The sequence below is a fragment of the Limanda limanda genome, chromosome 2 (genome assembly GCF_963576545.1).
Source record: "Limanda limanda chromosome 2, fLimLim1.1, whole genome shotgun sequence".
NCBI lineage: Eukaryota > Metazoa > Chordata > Actinopteri > Pleuronectiformes > Pleuronectidae > Limanda > Limanda limanda.
The window spans coordinates 32,662,486-32,673,770 of NC_083637.1; the positions used below are offsets into that span (position 1 = coordinate 32,662,486).

The 11,285-nt window shown below is 43.6% G+C and overlaps 1 protein-coding gene across 1 annotated transcript; it reads left to right on the forward strand.

Annotated features, from left to right (window-relative positions):
- The first annotated feature begins 167 nt into the window (after nt 1-167).
- Nucleotides 168-9,051, forward strand: tmem132a (transmembrane protein 132A). Its single transcript, XM_061085745.1, has 13 exons — nt 168-249; nt 986-1,212; nt 1,327-1,539; nt 1,640-1,845; nt 3,171-3,311; nt 3,402-3,668; nt 4,641-4,793; nt 5,164-5,359; nt 5,504-5,647; nt 6,144-6,346; nt 6,851-7,070; nt 7,151-7,342; nt 8,080-9,051. The coding sequence occupies exons 1-13, from the start codon at nt 168-170 to the stop codon at nt 9,049-9,051; spliced, it is 3,216 nt and encodes a 1,071-aa protein (XP_060941728.1).
- The last annotated feature ends 2,234 nt before the right edge of the window (nt 9,052-11,285 follow it).

Sequence of the window (11,285 nt, forward strand, 5' to 3'; positions counted from 1 at the left end):
ATGGTTCAGAAATATAAGAAATACTAAAAGCACCTGACTGAGGTTGGGAAAATATGGTTGAATATTTAAAGTGTGAATCATTGCATAGGTTTATCAAATGCAGAATAGTTTCCTAATGATTAAATGCAGCAGATCACATGATACTGTGTTGCACCAGGTCACAGGTGATGGCATGTGTCAGCGGGTCTGGTGTGTGGTGGGACAGAAGAGGAGGTAGCATGCTGCTGTTCTTTTGGATTTTCACAGCAGGTGAGTCTTTACTATGGGGATTAGTTTTCTGTCTGTAGAGTCTAACTGAGTTTGACTTCATGTACACGTGTCATACTGCCTGCATATCTGCTTGTGGAACTTTCTGCTTTATTCCTGCTTCATTCTTGTTCGGTTCTTCTCACATATTTTTCTTATTTTTACATTGTTCCAATCAAAGATCCTATCCAGACATTTACCAGTACTTTGTTTTCAACAATACAGTTTATCTAAAACGTTTCACTGCTGGGCACAGTGTGTCTTACTCACTGAAAATTCCATTCTTCAAGTTGTATAGTCCCTGGAAGGTTCTACTGGTGTTAAAGGTGGAGTTTTTATTATGAGCACAGAGAAACGTTCCACCTTCGACAAGAAACGATAAGTCACTCAGTAAAGCTCATACGTCTGCCAAGCTCCAACAGTCCCCTTATGGAACCAAATTTTAATTTATGCTACTAAATCTGAATGTTTATTTTGATCTGCACCAGATTAAACACACATTAATAACAGTCCCCATAAGAAATCATCATTTTTTTTATCACTTCCTGACTGTTGTGTAGTTTGACTATTGACAAATTAGGTTTATTTCCTGTTGTCTTCCTGTTGTCCCTTTATTAAGAAGAACAGGAAAAGGATAAGAGTGGGATTGTTTTCTTCATTGTGGACTTTCTTTCATGCCTCATTCTCTAAACATTTTGCTTCACAACTTTACCTTCTTTTTTCGTGTTTATCCCCTCAGTCCGCCCATCCCTCCTCCAGCCTCCTTTCCCTCTCTCCCTGCCAGTCCACATGTCAGTTATCCCTCATCCTTGGCAGTTCCTCCCTCTGTCCCAGGCAGAGCTTGGCCCTCTTTTCTCCAACTCCAGCCCCTTCTCTTTCTCAAAGAGCCTCTTCATGTTGTCCCCACCCAGCTGGGGCCCCAGACCGGGCCTCCAAGCTTCATTTGGCCCTTACTCAGTGACACAGGTAAGAGGAAAAGGACAGCTGAGATCTGTTGGTGGGTTAACTGTCGATGGTAATGCAAGCTAGTTCTGTTCCTACCTCAGGAAGCTAACTACCTAACTCTGTGTCTTTCCACAGCTCATATCAGAGGCTGTCCTCCCTCTCTCCCCCCCTTTGTCTGCCTCCCTCCTCTCAGAGCATGTAGAGAGAGGGAGGGATGAGGCAGGGCAGGAAAGGTTCCTGGTGAGGACACTGTTCCACAAGTGGGGTGACACAAGCACCCGAAGGACCTGTGTTACCCTGCATGCCTTTAAGGATACAGAGGAGCACAAGGCCTCCTGTGTAACACAGGTGAAAACTGCAGTGCTTTCTCTCCGTCTTTCGCAGTCATTCATTGCACCTTCTCCCTCAACTAGTTTTGATCTGTCCATCAACCTATCCTGTCTCCCAGCCTCCTCTAGGGCTATGTGTAGCTACTCTCACGCTGCCCAGTGACTGGTTTGAGGATCAGAACCCAAATCGATCACATCCGGATTTGCACAAGTGGCAAAGTAACGTCCACCCTCATAATCGCATCCACAGGCGGGAACGGCAGCGGAGTGGACATCATCACAGCAACCCCGTCAACCGTCAGCGTGTGTCTTCTCCTTCACTGAGGTGAGGTGCTAAAGTTTGTTATTTCTTCTTAAATAAGTTCTCACATTTATATTGGTCAGCCAAAGTCACACTACACACTACTCCGCCCCTCTGCTCCCTTCACTGGCTACGTGAGTACTAGTGTCTTGAAGCGAATGCAGGCACCCACTAGTACTTACGTACCGTTCTGTGAACGCATCGGGTCCAGCCTTCATCCAGGACATGGTCAGACTTTACACCAAGCCCGTCCACTCCGCTCTGCATCTGCATCCAATTGGCTTGCTGCTTTCTCACTAGTCACTCAACAAAATCATGACTGTTTGCTCCCCATTGACATCAGGACGTCTACAAATCTCAAACCCTGGCTAAAGACACTCTTCCGACTACACCTTGGTGAAGAAGATGATGTCTAATGAACCACCGTCAGCTCATTGAGAAAAAAAAAATCTGTTCAGTTGCACTCACAGGTAACACTTTGTAGTCTGGCTTTTTGAAGCAAATTGTACTTAATTGTTTCTTGCTGTTCACGGTTTTTACCCTCATGGTTGAATGCACTTATTGTAAGTCACTGTGGATACAGCGCCAGCTAAATGAGAAGTAATGTAGCATAAAGCCACTTCATGGTGAATATATAATTATGTTAACATTAATATTAACACAAAACAATAGATATGACAATGTCTTCAGAGTTTTTATTTTCTTAGTGCACAATGTGCTTGAACAAAGAGCAATTGTCTGAGTATATTCAATTATGTGTGGCTTTGTTCAAAGCTACGGAACAAGGAATGACTTCAATGTGTACCTCATGAATCAGGAATTGTGGTGGATGTTGGACATGTAACCACAAAGCTTGACTGGGACATTACTCACAATACACATTATATAATAGTAATCCTCTACATTATAGCAGAGATACTGGAACTGTAGTGCCTGTGTGTGTTAGTGTGGCAGGGATTGCACAGCTGCTGATGGTCATGATGTTGGATTCAACATTGTGATGATTGTTGGTATCATCCAGTGGCCAAACTCTATTCTCTACAACACCACAGTTCTGGAGAACTGTTTGCAGTGTGAAAATTATTTTTATTCTTTGCGTTCATCAGTAACAATAAATAAAGCCAATGAACAAACACCACAAACAAGCGAGACAGTTTACTAAATGTAACTTGGAACATAAGAAAAAGCGAGACTTTGAAACAGGATCATGAACATGTGGACATTCAAGCTTCAAGATTCATACACAGGTGTGTTTAAAGCCACAAATCCTAGTTGTCCTTCGTGAGCTGAAGATGATGACGATCCTTAGCAGTTACACGTGTGATACATGAATTTATGTCATGATTCAGGTACCATCCAGGTGTTGATGGGGACACCCACGCAGATGTTCCACAGGCCCTCAGATACCCAAGGGGCCCTACGAGAAGCCAAATACAGCTCTACTACTCCACTTTTGACACGGTGGCCAACCTGAAGCTGACACCACCAGGGTATGTTGCATTGAGTGTGATTCTCTCTCTGACTCTCTTCTCTCAACAATGTTTGTCTGATCTACTTGTACCCACTGAACATCCATCCAGATGTGTGGAGGACCGAGAGGCTCAGTCCCAGAGGCAGCTTCTTTATATCAAAGCAGTGGCACTGAGGGAGGAGGAGAGGGAGAAGAATACAGGGCAGAGGAGGACCAAAGAAAAAGAAGCCTGCTTGAACAGGCAGGATGGGGAGGAGCTTAGCTTGGACTCCCATGTCGTGATTCGCTACCACAGGGGACCAGTCCTGATAGGACAGCCAATCAGGATGTCTGTGAATCTAAGATCCAACTTCAGCGCCGAGTTTGTTGTCATAAGGTGAGCACTAAATTATATCAGTTTTTGTCAATTCTCAATTCAATTAGTATTAACGCCAAATCACAACATCATCTCGAGGCACTTTACATAGAAGGTCCAGACCCGACAGTATTATAGAGAAGCCCAGCAGTTCCCACAACAAGCAGCACTGATGACTGTGGAGAGAAAAAACTCAATTTTAACTGGATGGAAATTCTAGAACCAGACTCAATGTGGGCGGCCATCTGCCTCAACCTGTTGGGTGAGCGGAAGAAATGGGGTAGAGAGGAGAGGTGGGTAGGAGAGAGAGAGAGAGAGAGAGAGAGAGAGAGAGAGAGAGAGAGAGAGAGAGAGAGAGAGAGAGAGAGAGAGAGAGAGAGAGAGAGAGAGAGAAGAGAAAAGAGAAAAGTAACAGCTGTGTAACTGTTGTTTTAAAACAGACTGGTTGTTAAAATGATTTTTTTTAAAGATGTAATCATTTTATTAATGATAACCGAATTAGTTGATAGTATTAGTTGTAACAATATTCCTAATCATAATCAGATTTATAAAAGTAGTTATAATTGCAGATCTGGATCCTGCAGCTCTGGAGCCTGGTAGTTGAAGACCCTATCTCCCATTCTACTCATTCTAAGTGATCTATTTGGATAATACAGCTCTATGAGCTCTTTAGTATAGGATGGGACTTTGTCTGTGAAGAGCATGATCTTGAATTCTATTCTACTTTTACAGAGAGCAAATGCTGAGACATGAGTAATATGATGTCGTCTTCTAGGACCAGCTGGAGGATTTTCACAGACGTACTGGGACATTGTGATGTTAAGGAATATTTTCGCAATATTGAGCGGGTAGAAGAAGGCTGTCCTAGAGAATTATTTTATGTGCTAAGTCAAATGATGCATCCTGGTTTATGTTAGCATTTTTTAAATACTGCCAACAACCTCTTGCAGTTTTACGTTGTAGATCTGTGTTTGTGTTTGTGTGTGTCTTCAGGCTGAAGGTGAAGAAGGGCTTGGTGTCGATGGTGGCTCAGAGAACCCTGACCTCTGACCTGTGGGCAGTGACCTTGGAGAAAAGTCAAGGATCCAAACATGATGTGTTGTCCATCCTCTGCCACAAACACAGTACCCTCAAGCACTCGCACAAGTAGGCAGAGTTTATTTGAACCTCAATTTAGTCTGCCAGTAAAACACAGAGTGACGTTCTGTATAAATGAGAACACAGTTACAGCTAAGGGATGTAAAATCCAATAGTCGTTGAAATGTTTCTACCTCATGTGACCATAAAAGACCAGTTTTTTTATGTTTGGCATCTTTGAAATTTAGCATGTAATGCTGAGCACAGTATTTGGGACCAGCCTCAAGGCCTCAGTAAGCTTTCATTGAAGGACTATTTCAATGGTCTAAGCGCAAGTCACCTGTGTAATGAAGGTGGGATCTTCCCTCTGCAGCTACTGGGTTTCATTAGACGTACTGTGCTGACATACTGACAGCTCAGTCTCTGTGTCGTCCTGCAGTTCCACCCTTCTTCTGCAGGTAGTTTGTCTGTCAGTAGACGGTTTGAAGCGAAGCTTCGGTGTTGCCATGACAGTGTCAGCTAACTGGTGGGTTGAGTACTCTGGGCGCAGTAACCCACCATTGCCACGAGAGGGGACAGTTAGCGCCTTCTCATTCGCTGACAGACACATTGTTGGGATTGCTCCCATAACAGAGGTACTTTTTATACATTACTTTATATGTACTTAAACTTTCTTATTTAATGTATTTATTCATTCCCAAATATTTGAAATCTTCTTAAGGTCCCTCTAATATGATGTGTTTGAAGATAGTTTTGATTATCTGATCATCTGTCCTCAGAGTAACAAGATCATCAACACCGCCATACTGACAAACCAGCGAGTATCTCTTCCTGTCATTGTGCTGGCCATAAGCCATGATGGGAAGCTGTCAGATGTCACCGCTGCAGTCACATGTCACTCTACCAACGAGAACACTCTCAAGGTGCAACACACATCATTAGCCTGGCACACTGATTAATTACTCTATGTTCCTACATGTTTATTTAGACAAGTAAGACAAAAAGCTATCTTATCACACTGTCCCATACTGTATTAGATTTTTAGCAGCAGGTAACAATCAGCAATTTTTCCTGGAGATCCACATCAAATCTGTGAGTTTTAATCAGCAGTTTGGTTTATAGGAATGGTTCTGTGGGGTCAAGACACTTAGTACATAGACCTTACAATATAATAGAGAATCCCAGCAGTTGCCGCAACGAGCAGCACTGATGATTGTGGAGAGTCATGATTTTCCTGGTATATAATAGTATTTAGCCTTTGTTATTATAAATATACTGATGAATGCACCACTAATTTAATGCCATATTTACACATTCTTTTGTAACCCATCTCCTCTACTGACTTACTCGATATACTTTACTGTATACCTCCTGGTGTTTCTTACACTTGTCCTCTCTCCGTCTCCATCCTAACTACAGGTGTCCAGTGATTGCTCCACCCTCTTTGTGGATGGCAGCGAATCAGGTTTGGGCAACACGTGTGCAGTGGTGGAGTTTCTACTGGGCGCGCTCAGCGGCTCTGTGTGTCTGGAGGTCTGGGCTCCGTCTGTGCCCCTGAGAGTTTCCTTGTCAGACCCCATTCTGAACGCCATTAGTGGCTGGAACCACTTCACAGAGAATGGGTAAAAACCAGCTTGAATATGTCCTCACCTTTCAATCATGGTTTCTATATATACAACATGAATTACATTTAATTTAATTTGTGTCTAAAGTCTGAAGTAAATCTGAAAATATTTTAGAATGGTATATCTTTGGGAGCTTTTGAAAAACAGTCTGACTTATTGAGGGTAACTCTAAAAAAAACAAAACTGACCATCTGTGCAAAATCTCTGTGTGATGAGTGTTCAGGAATAATCCTCCTGTCACCACAGCTGTGATTTCTCATTTCTTAGTGACCAAAGAGTTAAGACAGTTTAGTGCTGAGTATGAAAGTGGGAAAAGCTCTTAGGGTCTGCTGAGCATTAACCCTCATCTGTAGTCTGAGGTCACATATGTAACTTCTGTAGGGGTGATCACATGCATCTTTGTAGTCTGCGTCCCTCTCTCACACACACACACACACACACACACACACACACACACGCATACACACACACTAGTTCCTCACGTGTCCCATGTTTCCTCAGGTGTGTGCCGGTGTATCAGCGCTCCACGGTTCAGGTTCTGGCTCAGTTCACAGCTCAGGACTCCCGCAGTAGAACGGTACACCTCCTAAACTCGTCTGATTGGTTCGTGGATGTGACAGAGCTGGTCCGTGAGTGGCTGAGAGTGGAGGACCCTGGAGTGGCTTCCCTCAGCACCCAGAACAACCTGATTGGTTTACGGCCAGGAAAGACTTCACTCTATGTAGGTGATAGTTGTGTATCATGTCAGTTGGATCTCTCTCCTCTATCATCATCATCATCATCTCTCTCTATCTCTCTCAGGTTGTCTCGGAGCAGTGGGATGGCGTGCTGGGCAGATGTGACATCACTGTGACCTCCGAGCCTGTTACCCCTGCAGACCTGTCAGTACAAGTGGTCAATGGCCTCGGCATGTCAGTCATGGGCGGCCCCACACACCCCTCCATTGTCACAACAACAGTGACGGCCTACAATATCCTGTACAACCACCACCAGGTAAGAGAGCAGCCATTTTTGATGTGTGTGTGTGATTTACACTCCTCATCTGCATAAGGCTCCTTCCCTCTAAACCTTTCCAACCTTGGATTTTCTGTAAATGGTCTGTATTTATATGGCACAGCCAACAGGGGCAAGTCTGGGTTCAGTGTTTGTAGTCAACTAGACATGCCTGTGTTTCTTGAAGATGATTCACCTCTCATCCAAATGGGTTGGCCCGCATGCTTAATATAACCACTCTCAGCATAGGTTAAACTCTCTCTTGTCAGTCAGAGCCAAAGCGCTTTGAGTGTTCATCAATACTAGATAAAAGGGTTATATAAATACAGATCACCTTTTAAAAAATACTGAAGAGGTCTAAACCTCTTCAAGAAATATAAGCAAGTCCAGAGGCCAATCTACACTAAATATGTGTAAGTCCTGAACATATAAGGGGAGAATCTTCACAGATATATCATATTAGTGCTCTGCTCTGTGATCGTTCTTTAAAATAAGCTGACCAAAATTCTCCCTCTGAGTGAGGGCTCAGCATCCTGTGTGCCTGTGTTAAGTTGACTGTGATCTTGTCTGTTGGGTTTACAGCTGTAATGAAGCTGAGGTTGGCCTTCTTTCATCCCTCTGATGCCACTATCTGGCTGATACTTGACAATAGTTAACTGTTAAGACAGGTGAGACAGTTAAGAGGACAATGACTTGTGAGGTCTAATTATAATTCCATGCATATCATTTCTCTACAGGAGGCTTCCATCAGCGTTTGGCTTCAGTTTAGCGATGACGCCGCCTCCCTCCTCTCCTCCTTCAGTGACCTTCCCCATTTCCTGCGTCTCTCCTCATTGGCTGAGACTGTGGTTGTGGTGACACCGGGCCCCAACCAACGCATCTTTGCCCAGGGCGATGGAGGTGGGCCGTTACTGCTAGCAGAACTTCTGGTTTCAACCTGCACTGACCAGCCAGTCACCTCCAACTTGATAATCGAAGGCAACACGGATTGGACAGACATAGGGGGAGGAGGCAGGATGACGAGGCTAGCAAGGGGATCTGGTTGGATAAGAGTTAACCTAGACCTGGGCTTCCTGCAGCCAGCAGGGGACAAGGGGGAGGAGGGGGAGGAGTTTGAGTTTGATATATCAGACATGCTGGTTGAGTCAGACAGCAATGTCTATACATCAAACTTTGATGAAGACAACAGTGGGAATGTGAGCAACGACTACTATGACAAGATAAGCGGGGGAGTGACTAATAGAAATTGGAACAAGGAGGGGAACAGAGGGATGGTCAGTCGCAACAATCTGGAAAGAGCTGTTCTGATGCCAAGCCAGAAGGAGGGCTCTGTGTACTTCTCTCCAAGCCATGAGATAGAGGGAGAGAGGGACGAGGAGGGTGGGCAAGGAACTCGAGAGCTGGAAGTTGGTGTCGGTGCCGTCCTCTCTCTGCTCTGTCTCTCTGCCGTCCTCTTCTTGGCAAACTGTCTGCCCTGTGCCCTGCGAGACAGGAGGAGGGCAACGGCTGAGGAGAGGGTGGAAGGGGAACTAGAGGGTGGCACAAAGGAAAAAGAGGAGGAGGAGACGATGAATGAAGAGGCAGAGGACATTGACACAGATGAGAGGAAGAGGACAGAGGGTGAAGACGAGATAAAGCAGAAGCAGCAGCAGGAAGAGGAGGACCAGGACAATAGAGAGGACATTAAAGAAGTGGAGATTATTTGCTGAAACATTCACAGGCTGATCTTCAAATCAAATCTGTCCTCATTCTTACACAAAAGCTACAACGAACATGACGCTGCATTTGAAACCTCTTGGAGGTCTAGCTGCTCCAAATGTCAAGCTAGGGACAGAAAGACGTCTCTGGGGCACTATTCAGAGATTAAACTTTTCCTTTAACCTCCGCGGTGGCTCTAGCACCAGAGCGTGTGTGATGACTATAAGAGGGTCATCCCTGTCTCCCTTTAACCCTGACCCTAACCCCCCGAAGATTCATATAGTGAAAGTACCAGTAACCATGTGATATGGGATATAATGCCAAAGCATTACTCCAATTCACCATTTACAGGTGGTGGTTGCTCATACCCCCAGTGCAACTGTGACATCACTTTGTTTTCGGGTGTTTTGTAGCGTCACTTGTGACACAATGTGAGGATGCACGCTAATGTGTAAATAAACAGGTAAGGTTGTTGGTTTGGATTCTTGAATCCATCTCACACTTGTTTTTCACTATTTCACTCAGATTCAGCTTTATAGTTTTAACTGTGCATAACTGTCATCCTTTGTCATTGGTTTATTTGACTTTAAGTTTTGAGTATGGATGTTTGTTCTATTTGCTATATTTTTCCTGATGCACCAGGGCAAATAACCATTTCACCTTTCAAACATTTGTACAAATTGATAAGGGGACAGCATCACCATCAGGTAGCTCCTAACTGGCTGATTAAGGAAAACCTACTTCGAACAAGGTCTTCCCAGTCCTTATTTAGAGACCTTGAATTTTTAAAGTATTTTACAGCATGACAGCTGAAACTGAGCAATGCTTCGAAAAATAATCTCATGGCCTAAACAGCTCAGTGTATCAGGGTTGGCTTTAGCCATCGCCGCACTTTCAATAAGGTTTAGAAATGTGGTCAAGGGAACATTTACATGTGCAAGGCAGTAGCTCGGCAAGAGCTCCATGTAGTAATCCTGCTGACGCTACAGAATTTATGGTTATAGTTTATACATTTATCAAATCAATCAGGTCTTCACTCAGTCGAACCATGATGCAGTTGTTGATGTGTGGTTATACACATCATTGGACTTGAAAGCAGGTTGACAGAACATGATTTGCTCTTATTAAATAAAATGAAAATTCGTAAGCAGATGAAATTTCCAGACAAGTTGTACCTCTGTGAATTGAGAGCTTTTGATCATCCAGTGTATACTATGTATTAACAGCACATTGAATAATGACTTTGTATTTTGAAACTACATATTTAAATCCAAACCTGAATCTTCTCTTTTCTTAATGTGTCATCTTGTCTGTTGTCTTTATCTGGTCTAAATAAAGTGTTTTTAAATTAAGTAATCGTTTTGAAGGACAGCTGCTCCCCCTGACTTGTAATGACAGAAGTTTGATGAAGTGGAGCTGTGAAACAGTGTGTGTTGTGCACATAGGACTGCATGAGATACGATTGTAAATGAACATGAATTAGACCCCAGACATTGTTTAACTGTCTAAATCTAACAAAAATATTCCATTACACATGTTTGATACAAGCTTGATATCCTTTTTTTATTTCTAGCAAAATTATCTCATCTCATCTTGTGGAATAGCTATTTTCATCCTGTGTCAAAGTCGTCACCTCTTGTATTTTAAAATGAATGGTAACTTGATGAGATTATAGTTAAATATTAATAACCAGCCATTTATATTATTTAATCCACAGTAACAAAGCGATTTATACATTAGTATTTATATGCTTCGCTGTGTAGAACCTTTGTGTTATGTTTGACTGGAACATTTGAACCCTGGCTTAGTTGATAGAGCGGTTGGTCCAACGAACCTGAAGGTCAGCCCTTTGATTCCTGCAGTGACTGATATCAGAGGCACCTAAATTCTATGAATTTGTGTGAGAATGTACAGTATACCCTTGACAAGACTGAACTACTTTTCCTTCCAGGGACAAACTCTCCCACCCATGACCTGACTATTAACTTTGACAACTCCGTGCTGACCCCCACTCAGACTGCTAGGAACCTGGGTGTGACACTCGACTGCCAACTCTCCCTTTCTGCCAACATTACTGCAACAACGCGGTCCTGTAGATTCATGCTTTACAACATCCGGAGAATACGCCCCCTTCTCACTCAGAAGGCGGTGCAGGTTCTGGTCCAGGCCCTGGTCATCTCACGCCTAGACTACTGTAACTCCCTCCTGGCAGGTCTACCTGCTACTGCCATCCGACCTTTGCAGC

What these genes read in the sequence shown, in the direction of transcription:
- tmem132a (XM_061085745.1), top strand. Translation starts at nt 168, where the DNA reads ATGGCATGTGTCAGCGGGTCTGGTGTGTGGTGGGACAGAAGAGGAGGT. An exon ending in ACCCTCAAGCACTCGCACAA is followed by an intron (nt 4,794 to 5,163) that starts GTAGGCAGAGTT and finishes GTCGTCCTGCAG; the next exon opens with TTCCACCCTTCTTCTGCAGG. An exon ending in CCAACGAGAACACTCTCAAG is followed by an intron (nt 5,648 to 6,143) that starts GTGCAACACACA and finishes TCCTAACTACAG; the next exon opens with GTGTCCAGTGATTGCTCCAC.